Source organism: Carcharodon carcharias, chromosome 14, assembly GCF_017639515.1.
Source record: "Carcharodon carcharias isolate sCarCar2 chromosome 14, sCarCar2.pri, whole genome shotgun sequence".
In the NCBI taxonomy this organism is placed as follows: Eukaryota; Metazoa; Chordata; class Chondrichthyes; order Lamniformes; family Lamnidae; genus Carcharodon; species Carcharodon carcharias.
The window spans coordinates 143585660-143598457 of record NC_054480.1 but is presented as its reverse complement, the minus strand read 5'-3'; the positions used below and the strand labels follow the sequence as shown (position 1 = coordinate 143598457).

The 12798-nt window shown below is 43.6% G+C and overlaps 1 protein-coding gene across 2 annotated transcripts in view; it reads right to left on the bottom strand.

The window, feature by feature from the left end:
- The window catches only part of mfsd12a (major facilitator superfamily domain containing 12a), a 64767-nt gene extending 53041 nt beyond the window's left edge, over positions 1-11726 (bottom strand). The window contains exon 1 of one of the 2 annotated variants that reach the window (XM_041203756.1): positions 11111-11726. In XM_041203756.1, the coding sequence (XP_041059690.1) occupies positions 11111-11375 (265 nt within the window). In that variant the 5' untranslated portion in view covers positions 11376-11726. Of the gene's footprint in view, positions 1-10864; positions 10994-11110 lie in introns of those variants that run through there. The other variant, XM_041203757.1, reaches the window with a different exon arrangement.
- Positions 11727-12798: the final 1072 nt, after the last annotated feature.

The following is a 12798-nucleotide window of genomic DNA, read 5'->3' as shown; positions in this document are numbered from 1 at the left end:
CCACAACTGTTTTTGCAATTTGTATTTTTATTTCAGGATGCGTACCTTGAATTCAGTAGTAATAAATCCACTGAGTCTTAGAGGTTTTTTACAAAACTAAATTAAACATTAATAAATGATTTTAAGCACATACATAGGTTTACAAATTATGATAACTCCTAAATCCCCTAATTAATCTAGTTCCCAGTTACACCTCTGTTAAGGCAACAGTAAAACAACAGATTTTAACAGATCCAGGCAAAGCACACAGTACCCTGGACAGTGATATTTAAAATTAATTCTCTTAGCTTGGATTCCTGGAGACCGCAGCTTGGTACACAGAAGCTGGAGGCTTTTCACACTTGTTGGATCCTAGAATGGACACATAACCTCATCTCCTTTATACACATTTCTCCCTTTTTAATGAAAATCCCATTGTTCCAATACGTCTTTGTAACTTTACTTTTTCCATAATGAGTGCTATGAAAGACTTATATCATCAGTAATCTTAGGGAAAAATAAACATTGTTTGGCTTAGCCTCTGTTGGCTAGGTGTAACACCTTACCATCTCTTCGAAATTCACGCCTCTGGTTTATCTAAAAATAAAAATATTCTTCACTCCTCCCATTTGAAAATTTCAGCCATGTTTAGCATTTCAAACCTAGTTTCCCTTCTGATACAAAGCACCCAGACCAGCTGTCTGCAATTCAATTAAAACACACACACACACACACCCCACTAGTAACCTACCTTTACAATAAATTACAATACTATGAAAATTATTATATTTTCATGATGCGGGACAAAAATCTTAAGCAAATCACCACAACTAATGGAGCGCAGACACTGTGCACTGTATCTGAAGAAAATATGATCCTAGCAGACAGAGTAATCAGTTTAGCTGACAGGTCAACTTGTGAATCCCTGAATGGGAGGCTATTAGATATACTGTTCATCTACTTCTTGCAGTCAGAATCAACAGAAAAACAGACAAAAGTTTATAATAGAGGAAATTTAGATTTAACAACATGCCACAAGCTTAAAGAAATGCAGGTGGTTAGATCTGTCTAAACAGATATCAAAAACAAGTAAAGCTGCCCACAGAAGAAACAGGACACCACCTTATAGGAGAGACCAGCAACACCGTACCCAAGAGCATTTTTCACATTAAATTTGAAACAGAAAGAAAGCAGATTATTTTTAAACTGACCTGTTTCAGATCTGCTATAAATTTATAGTAGGTTCATTAAAGTGACATTCTGAATCACCTACTATACAAAAGTGATTTTTGTTTTGTATTTTGCTGAAAGGTTAAGTATTCCAGATCATTGGAATCCCCTTTACCTTGTATTTTAGTTCTCTCTTTGCACCTCACATCGTTCTTTGGGCAAAGATTTCTCAGCTCTCCCATAAGTGCCATTGAAGAGCAGGCAAGAATGACAGGGAACCCACTGTTCCAATCTTCTTCTATCATGCCTCCATCTGACAGCATTATAAAAACAGCTCACACAAGAGGGAGACCTACAGACGTGAATCTCAATTCCACTCTGCAACATATTGTCCTGAAATACCAATGCATGCGACCACTAGTAAGTAAAACGTCTGAACAAAATATTCCTCACTTTAACTGAACTAAGTCTACAGTTAAATTGAAGTGCATTAGATAGCCTCCCCTCTGGTCATCCCCCACACAACATTGTGAATGCGCAAAAGCCCAAGGAGAGGCTACAATCCTTCTTCACAAATTTGTATACCTTGCACAAGGCTTATTTTTATTTAAGTGGAGACTGTGCCTAATCTGGAGGCTGAAGCTTTTTGTTCCCACCCCAGCATAAAGACCACTAATCCACCCCCAGTAACATCACCGGTTTCTGTCCCTGTCTTTGTCTCATCTTAGTTGATGTTGAAACTAACACCTGTGCTTTTGTTGCCTCCAAATATTCTAAATAACGAGAATCAAGTTACCACATAAGAATGTTGCAGACTTGTTTCATTCATTGGGTCACATTTTGTTTTTTGTAGTGCCCACCTCTCTGGGTGGTGGGTTGGGGACCAGGAGGTACTGCACTTTTAAAGACATTTGTCCCAGTAATACAGTCACCACACTGACCAATGAAAAAAATTGGGCCAGGGCTAAATTATGTATTTGGCAGGCAATTAAAGAATAATGTCTTTGGCCCAATCATCTTCAGCTGCTTCATCAATGACCTTCCTTAATCATAAGGTCAGAAGTGGGGATGTTCGCACAATGTTCAGTACCATTCGCGACTCCTCAGATGGACACAGTCCATATCCAAATGCAGCAAGACCTGGACATATCCAGGCTTGGGCTGACAAATAGCAAGTAACATTCACGCTACACAAGTGTCAGGCAATGACCATCTCCAACAAGAGAACCTAATCATTGCCCCTTGACATTCAATAGCATTACCATCACTGAATCTCCCATTATCAACATCCTGGGAGTTACCATTGACCAGAAACTGAACTGGGCTAGCCATATAAATACTGTGGCTACAAGAACAGGTCAGAGGCTAGGAATCCTATGGCAAGAAACTCATCTCCAGATTCACCAAAGCCTGTCCACCATCTACAAGGCACAAATCAGGAGTGTGATGGAATACTCCCCACTAGCCTGGATGAGTGCAGCTCCAACAACATTCAAGAAGTTCAACACCATCCAGGACAAAGCAGCCCGCTTAATTGTTTGTGGAAGGTGTGCCATTCACACCCTCCACCACCAATGCATTGTGGCAGTGTGTACCATCTACAAGATGCACTGCAGAAACTCACCTAGGCTCATTAGACATCACTTTCCAAACCCATGACCACTACCATCTACAAGGACAAGGGCAGCAGATACATGGGAACACCACCACCTGGAAGTTTAACTCCAAGCCACTCACCATCCTGACTTGGAAATATATCACCGTTCCTTCACTATCACTGGGTCAAAATCCTGGAACTCTCGCCCTAACAGCACTGTGGATGCATCTACACCACATGGACCGCAGCAGTTCAAGGCAGCGGCTCACCACCACCTTCAAGGGCAATAAATGCTGGCCTCACTAGCAATGCCCATACCCCATAAGTGAATTTTAAAAATGTTCTAGAAGAATCTGCACACATTGTTTATTGGGGGTCTGAGGGTGCTATCAGATATTTCTAAAACCTGTTATCAGAAGCCCCAAGACAAGACAGGGATCGACACAGCTCATTAAACCTTCTCAGCCATATTGACCATGACATGTTTATCTTTTCATTCCTGACGGCCTATCCTTTCTCCATATCCCTTTAAACCCAAGCTTCTCAAGTGTTTACATGCTTGAAATATCTGTGCCAGAAGAGTACAAACTCTTTCAAATATATGCAAATCACTGTCACAACATTAAATAGGTCAGTTTATTTATGATTAGACCAAATGTTCACATTCCCTTCAGAAACAAAAAACAAAATTACACATGGACAAAGGAACAAGAGACAAAAGACGCAAGAAAGCAGTTGTTAAAAAATTACATTGTCTTAGAACCATAGAATGGTTAGTGCATAGGAGGTGGCCATTTGGCCCATTAAATGTGTGCTGGCTCTCTAAGAGCAATCCAGCACCCCACCCTTTCCTTGTAGCCCTGAAAATGCTTTCCCTTCAAATACTTATCCAATTCCCTTTGGAAAGTCGCACGGCAGATCATAAATACCCACTGCATAAAAAAAATTTTCCTCATATTGCCTTAGTTTTTTTGCCAATCATTAACTGTGTCAGCTGATTCTCAAGCCTTCTGCAATGAAAACAGTTTCCCCTTATCTAATTTGCCCAAACCCCTCACGATTTTGAGTTCCTCCATCAAATCTCCTTTCAACCTTCACAACCCGGCTTCGCTAATCTATCCACATAATTGACGTTCCTCACCCCTAGAACAATTCTTTCAAATCTTTTCTCTGCACTCTTCAAGCCTTCGCATTCTTCCTAAATTGGCGTCCAGACTTTGAACACATTACTCCAGTTGAGGCTGATCCAGTGTTTTATAAAAGGTTCATCATAGCTCTTTTACTTTTGTGCTCTGTCACTCGATTTATAAAGCCCAGGGCCCCTGTGCCTTTTGAATCACTTTCTCAACTTGCCCTGCCACCTTCAACAATTTGTTCACATATGCCCAAGGATGTCTGTTCCTCGCCCCCTTTATTCCATATCATCACTCCTCGTTCTTCCTTCCAAAATGCGTCACTTCACGCGAGTTAAATTTAATCTGCCAAATGCCTGCCCATTCCATCAGCCCATCTATGTCCTCCTGAAGTCTACCAACATCCTCCTCACTGTTCACCACACTTCATAATGGATCTAAGATGGCCCAAGTCTTTGTTTAATTAGTTCCAGGTCTATTCAGGTCAACACTTCCAGAAGAAACTAGTTGCAGTGATATACTCAACTATCCCAGGATAATATACGAATCCCTGTATAATATTAGGGAGGTCTGATTCTCATCATCATACATGGTGGCAGCTCACCACCACCTTCTCAAGGGCAATTAGGTGTGGGCAATAAATGCTGGCCCAGCAGGCAAAGCCCACATCCCCGAATGAATTTTAAAAAACGGCACAAAGGGGGTGTTCCTGGAGCAGTTCTTTCATGCAGTCCATCCAAGAGAAGACGGAACAAAAAAATTCCTCCTCAGAAAACAAGTCTCAAACCTCGAAGTTTATGTCATTTTGCTGAAAATGTTGAAGCGTCCCTAAAACCACAAGTAAGTGACATCCTCAGTGACTGCATTGCACTATCCCTCAGCTTCTCTGCACATTTAACATGGTTAACCGTACTATATTTCAGCACTTCCTCACCCTAATCCCAGCAAGTGGGACAGTCCTTGCCCAATTCCACTTAACTACCCAGCTGTTACTTCTGGAGGCCCACGTGGATATACCCTTGCCACCTAAACCACCTCTCTCTCCCGCCCCCCCCGCCAGCTTATTTCTTGTCTGTATGCTGCCCCTTTGCAACTTCATCCAAAAACACCATCAGGTTCCATATGTACACTGACAACACCCAGCTCTTCTACTTCACTTCCCCCACCACCGTTATTGTCCAACACCAGTCCTCGATGAGCTGCAATTTCCTCAAATTAAACATGGATAAGACCTAAGCTCCATACAAGCTCCGTTTCCCTCACCGCTGCTGCTATTCCCCTCCGTGGTGACTATCTCAGTCTGATTTTTTTTTTTGCAATAGGGTCCTATTAGATTGAGTTGGGTTTCCAAACACACCCTCTCCAACACAAATATCATCCATTTCTACTTCATTTTATATTCATCTCTGGGATGTGGGCATCACTGACTAGGCCAGCTTTTATTGCCCATCCCTACTAAGCCTCGAGAAGGTGGTGATGAACCACCTTCATGAGCTGCAGTCCATGTCGTAGAGTCATAGAGGTCTACAGCACAGAAAAAGGCCCTTCAGCCCATCAAGTCTGCGCCAGTCAAACAAGCACTTAACTATTCTAATCCCATTATCCAGCACTATGCCCATAATCTTGTATGCCATGACGTTGCAAGTGCACCTCCAAATACTTCTTAAATGTTATGAGGGTTTCTGCCTCTACCACCCTTTCAGGCAGTGAGTTCCAGATTCCCACCAACCTTTGGGTGAAAAAATTCTTCCTCACATCCCCTCTAAACCTCCTGCCCCCTGATTATTGATCCCTCCACCAAGGGAAAAGTTCTTCCCTGTCTACCCTTTCTATGCCCCTCAATTTTATACACCATGTCCCCCGTCAATCTCCTCTGCTCTAGGGTAAATAACCCCAGTCTATCCAATCTCTCCTCATAACCAAAACTCTCCAGCCCAGGCAACATCCAGGTAAATCTGCTCTGCACTCTGTAATGCAATCACATCCTTCATCTCTCTCCAGCGCAATCACATCCTTCCTATAGTGCGGATTGCAGAACTGCACGCAATACTCTAGCTGTGGCCTAATCAGCGTTTTATACAGTTCCAGACCCTCCCTGCTCTTATACTCTATGCCTCGGCTAATAAAGGCAAGTATCCCATGTGCCTTCTTAACCACCTTATCTACCTGTCCTGCTGCCTTAAGGGACCGGTGGACATGCACACCAAGGTCCCTCTGATTCCCAGGGTCCTACCATTCTTCATGTAATCCTGTGCCTTGTTTGTCCTGCCCAAGTGCATCACCTCACACTTAACCGGATTAAACTCCATTTGCTACTGATCAGCCCATCTGACCAGCCTGTCTATATCCTCCTGTAATCTAAGGCTATCCTCCTATTTAACACCCCACCAATTTTCGTGTCATTCGCTTGCCTTGGATCCCATTGGATCGCTCTTACCTTCATTACCAGATTCTCATGCAACTTTATCAAAAGCCTTGTTAAAATCCAATGGACTCTGTCAAATGCATTGCCCTCTACACACCTGGTCACCTCAAATTGGTCAGACATGACCTCCCCTTAAAACCAGGCTGACTGTCCTTGATTAATCCCTACCTCTCTAAGTGTAGATTAATTCTGTCCCTCAGAATTGCTTCCAATAGTTTCCCCACCACTGAGGTTAGACTGACTGGCCTGTAGTTCCCTGGTTTATCCCTTCCTCCCTTCTTGAATAACGGTACCACATTGGCTATCCTCCAGTTCTCTGGCACCTCTCTTGTGGCCAGAGAGGTATTGAAAATTATTGCCAGCATCCTTGCTATCTCCTCCCTTGTCTCACTCAACAGCCTGGGAAACATTTCATCTGGGCCTGGAGATTTATTTTAAGCTTGCCAGACCACTTAGTACCTCCTCCCTTTCTATGCTAATTCCTTTAATTATATCACAGTCCTTCTGCCTGATTTCCATACCCACATCATCCCTCTCACTTGTGAACACCGACACAAAGTATTCATTTAGAACCCGACATACGTCTTCCAGCTCCACACACACATTACCACAGTGGCCCTTAATGGGCCCTACTCTTTCCCTAGTTATCCTCTTACTCATAATGTACTTGAAAAATAACTTTGGATTTTCCTTTATTTTACCTGCCAATGTTTCTTCATGCCCTCTTTTTGTTCTCCTAATTTCCTTTTTAAGTTGCCCCCTACACATTCTATACTGCTCTAGGGCTTCCGCTGTTTTGAGCCTCGCTATTTGTCATGAGCCTCCCTTTTTCTCTTTATCCCTCAACATCCAGGGTTCCCTATTTCCTTCTTGAATGAGTCCCACTGCTCTGATGCATGTTTACCTAAAAGTAGCTGCTCCCAGGCAACTCTGGCCAAATCATATCTGATCTTATTAAAATTGGCCTTCCCCCAATTTAGAACTCGGATTTCTGGCCCATCCTTGTCCTCTTCCATAACAACCCTGAATCTAACGGAGTTATGATCACTATCTGCAAAATGCTCCCCCACTGATACCTCTACATTTGCCCAGCTTCATTCCCTAAAATTAAGTCCAGGACCGCCCCCTCTCTTGTAGGACCTTCTACGTACTGGCTTAAAAAGCTCTCGTGGATTTTAAGAATTCTGCTCCTTCTAAACCTATCACATTATGACTAACCCAGTTAATGTTGGGGAAGTTGAAATCCCCCACTATTAATACCCTATTATTTTTACACTTCTCTGACATTTGCCTACATATCTGCTCTTTTTTTTCTCTCTGACTGTTTGAGGGTCTATAGTACACTCCCAGCAATGTGATTGCTCCTTTTTTGTTTTTCAGTTCTGCCTATATGGCTTCATTTGAGGTACCTTCTAAGATGTCATCCCTCCTTACTGCTGTAATTGATTCCTTGATCAACATTGCGATACCCCCTCTTATCTCCTTCCCTGTCTCACCTGAAGACTCTATATCCTGGAATATTGAGCTGCCAATCCTGCCCCTCTCTCAACCATGTCTTTGTGACAGCAATGACATCATACTTCCATGTGTTAATTTGTGCCCTCAACTCATCTGCCTTATTTGTCAGACTCCTTGCATTAAAATAAATACCATTCAACCGTGCCAAACTCCCTTGTGCCTTAACTGGCCTATAATTTCTATGTCTTCCGGACTCACTTCCTCGCTTCTAATTTTGGCTGCTCATCTCCCCCCGCTGAACCTCCTCTCAGGATCCCATCACCCTACCAAGTTAGTTTAAACCTTCCCCAACAGCACCAACAAAGCTCCCTGCAAGGATGTTGGTCCCATTCCGGTTCAGGTGCAACCAGTCCACCTTGTACAGGTCCCACCATCCCCAGAAATGATTCCAATGTCCCAGAAATCCAAAGCCCTCCCTCCTGCGCCATCTCTCTAGCCGCACATTCATCTGGACTAACCTCCTATTTCTATACTCACTAGTACGTGGCACCGGAGTTAATCCAGAGATTATTATCTTTGGAGGTCCTGTTTTTTAATCTGCTTCTTAGCTCCCTAAATTCTGCTTGCAGGACCTCAACCCTCTTTCTACCTATGTCGTTGGTACCAATACGTACCACGATCTCTGTCTGTTTGCCCTCCCCCTTTAGAATGCCCTGCAGCCGTTCAGTGACATCCTTGACCCTGGCACCAGGGAGGCAATATACCATCCTGGAGACACGCCTACGGCTGCAGAAACGTCTGTCTATTCCCCTTACTATCCGAGTCTCCTACCAATATTGCTCTTCCCCTCTTTTTCCTCCCTGCTCTGTGCAGCTGAGCCACTCACAGCGCCATGAGTGTTGCTGCACTCCCCAGAGGAACTGTCACTCTCACCATTTTCCAACACAGAAAAACGGTTCTCGAGCGAGATGCACCCTCGGGATTTCCTGACTACCTGCCTGACACCTTTCTTCTGACTGCTGGTCACCCATTCCTTCTCTATCTGCACTTCAGTAAGCTGTGGGGTGACCACATTTAAAAACATGCTACTCACAAAACTCTCAGCCATGTGGATGCACCTCAATGTCTCCAGCTGCCGCTCAAGCTCCGAGACCCAGAGCTCAGGTAGCTGCAGCTGGTGGCACTTCCTGCACACGCGGTCAGTCAGAGCGCAAGGAGGGTCTAGGACTTCCCACATGTTGCAGGCGGTACATAAGACGGGACTGAGCTGCCCTGTCATGCCGTTAGTTGAAAGAAAACCCTTACTTTAAGTTAAATACAGTAAAAACGTTAAATTATTTATGTACTTTTAAACTTGAACTCTTATCTTTCCTTAGCTTACTCAATTTTAAACTGGAGAAAAACACTTACCCACTACTCACCAATCAGTTCTCAACTTTGTGCTGACATCACTTTTTGGAACTTCCCCACACTCGCACCGGTTCTGATCTCTCCGCCGCTCTCTCGCGCTGTCTTGTGATGTGACTCTCGTTGAAAATAAGAACTGACTAAACTGACTGCAGGACACTCTTCCCGGGCTCCTGATGTACCTCAGGTACATCCAAAGTGCAGTTAATGAAGGAGTTCCAGGATTTTGACCCAGCGACAGTGAAGGAACTGCACTATATTCTTAGAGAAAAGGCTGCCAAGAGGAGATTTGATTGGGTATTTAAAATCATGAGAGGTCTGGACAGAAGATAGAGAGAAACTGATCCCACCTCATGAAAGGGTTAAGAACAAGAGGGCACAAATTTAAAGTAATTAGTAAAAGAAACAATCGTGATACGAGCAAGACTTTTTCATGCAGTGAGTGGTTAGGGTTTGGAATGTACTGTCTCAGTGTGTGGTGAGTGTACATTCAATTGAAGCATTCAAAAGGGAATTACCTGAAAAGAAAGAATGTGCAGTGCTACAGGAAGGAGGAAAGAGAATGACACTAAGTGAGTTACTCATTCAGAGAGCCAATGCAGACACAATGGGCCAAATGGCCTCCTTCTGCACCATACCAATTCTGTGATTTTTACAAGTCAGGATAGTGTGTGGCTTTGAGGGGGTATTAAAGCTGGTGGTATTCATTGTCCCTACCTCCAGTTCTCTTGTTACTGAAACCATCCATCTATGCCTTTATTATTTGCTGACTAGGCTACTGAATACTCTCCCCGCCATCAATCTATTATAAACTTGAGCTCAAATCAAAACATTCATCATGTTCAAATCCTCCCCACCCCCATGGCCTCACCCCTCCCTACCTCCAACCTCCTCTAATCCTGGTCTTATGTCAGAGATTGGGTGAAGCTAACAGGGATGCACATGTACCTTCAGCCGGCTAGGCCCCGATTTCTGGAATCGCCTTTCCTACACCACTTTGTTTCTCATCTCTCTCTCTCGTTTCCTTTAAAACCCTCTCAAACCCATCTCTTTGACCAAGTTTAGTCTGTCACACAATATTTCCATCTTTGGATCTGTGTCAACATGTGTCCTAGTACACACAAGTGAAGCTTTCCTACATTAAAAGGTGCTATATAAATGCAAGTTATTGCTCATTATCCCATTCACCTCGCCAGCTATATTCAACCTTGGGTGTTTAAACAAGAGTGTTGATATGGTGATAAAAGCAAAATACTGCAGATGCTGGAAATCTGAAACAAAAACAAAAACTCAGCAGGTCTGACAGCAACTATGGAAAGACAGAGTTAACGTTTTGAGTCCGTATGACTCTTCTTCAGAACTAAAGAGTAGTAATGTAGTGAAATATATATACTGTTTAAAGGAGGGTGGGACAGGTGAAGCTGGGTAGAAGGCCAACACCGGTCACCCCTGCTTAAACAGTACATATTTCACCACATTTCTACTTCTCTTTAGTTCTGAAGAAGAGTCGTATGGACTCGAAACGTTAACTCTGCCTTTCTCTCCATAGATGCTGTCAGACCTGCTGAGCTTGTCCAGCAAGTTTTGTTTTTGTATTGATACAGTGAGCCTCGATCCTTCACCATTCCAAAACTATAGGAAATAAACTACATAAAGCGAAGGTCCGTGAAACACAAGACATTATTTCCAACTTACCACTGGGGTGCATTCATTGGGTTTAAGAAATTAGCAAATGCATGAGCACATTGACAGTGTCATCACAGGCAATTGTAAATCACATCCACGTGTGAAAATCATGATGTTAGCACTAAACCACCACCACCTAATGTGATCGCTGAAAAAACAAGGGGGGGGGGGGGGCGGAAGCAGAATAGGGCTTCTTTTGCTTCATACAAAAACTGCATTTAAACTTGCCCGTGTGATTCAATGTGTTACACTCACCAATCAGATGCCACGTCTTCCTCTTGCCGTATTTCCCGCAGCCGGGAGTGCGATCAGACTCGTAGCCGATGAGTGGGGTGCAGATCCCGTCCGCTATCTGCCCGATCAGTAGCAGGATACCCGCATTGTAGTTGTTAATGGCCAGCACGGTGTGGTAATAAACCAAGAGATAAGTGAACCACATGGACGCGCACAAGTCATTCAGAAAGTGTCCGACCGCATAGGACAAGCGGGCAGAGAGAGGCAAGGAAGGTTCATCAGCCATATCATTAATGGGCTCACACAAATACTGATGAAAATCTAAGGGGGGGGGGGTTCAAATTTAACCCACCTCCCCCCCACCCCCACCCGCAGCCCTCCCTTAAAACTGAAACCGGCCCGTTTCTCCAGCGAGTCGGTTGCAAAACGAAACTAACCAAACCCTCGGAACCCAGATCTTAATCAGCTAACAATTCGCGTTGAGGGGAGAAGCCTTAAAGCCAATCAGTGCTAAAGGAGCCAGACTGTTTACATAGACTTCACAATGGCACAATGCCCTTCCTCCCCCTGCTCCATGTTTCGCTGTTACATTTGGACCGTCTCGTTGTTACTGTTGCAGTGTTTCACCTGCCGGTTTCTCCGCTCGTTCTCTACCCCCGCCCCCCCCCCACTCTCCCCCACTCTCCCCTCTCTCCCGGTCCCCTGGTCATAAATAACGAGTCGGTCATATGAGCTCAAACTCACTCAGACTCCGGTTGGAGGGCCGATTGGTAACGGGGGCGGCCCCTCGACGCTCGACTCCCGCAGCCCAATGAGCGAGGAAGCGGGGCGGGACCTCCGCCGGCTGTGTCTCTCCCCTAAAATCCCAGTGACTATTTGTTGTCACCCGAGGAAGAGGCGTTGGAATCACAAGATTCGGTTCTGAATTTGGATATTGTTGCACTTCCTGTAATGACCACTTTGAAATGTTCTCTTTATTGTGTATTGAAACACCTCAGAGTTCATCATGATGCATGTAGAAAATTTGAATATCACTGCACTTTCTATGATGGCCATTTAGAAATGTTTCGTAAAATTCTTTCAGCTATTTTATGAATAAGGTATGTTTTTGTAAGAAAGCTAGGTTCTGGCTCCTGTTTCACCAAACGGAGAAAGCCGAATCACTAAGTCAGCAAACCTCAAGACATAAGCTGAAAGTAGATTTCTTATGTGTGTGGTTTTCTACACTTTGTATCCACAGAATTTTAGGGGCAGTCGATTTTGCCAATTATCCTTTTGGCTGTTTCAATGCCAAATGTTTCAATTTCAATAAAATATCCGAAATGTTATTTTAATGCCAACTGTCTAAACACTTTTAAAGTGAAGTTATTTGTAGTTTTTTCTATTTTGAACATCTTCTATCCTTCAATTAATGATCCCATACAACTAATGATCCCATACAATGATTGGTGCAAGTAAAGATGTCTATTTAATTTGAACTCAGAGCTCACTCAGTAAACTTTGTAAACAGTACTTTTGAACCATTATATGAATATTTTCTTTTGGGATGAGCCAGTTTAACTCTGTAATCGACACCAGGGAATGCTCATCCAGCCCTGCTCTCTCTGAAAGGTATCTGATGAATCATCACTGCCATGACCATAGCCCCAAATTACTTAAGGATATATTGAACTTTTAAGTAAGATGTGTAGTTTTTGAAAAGAAGGACA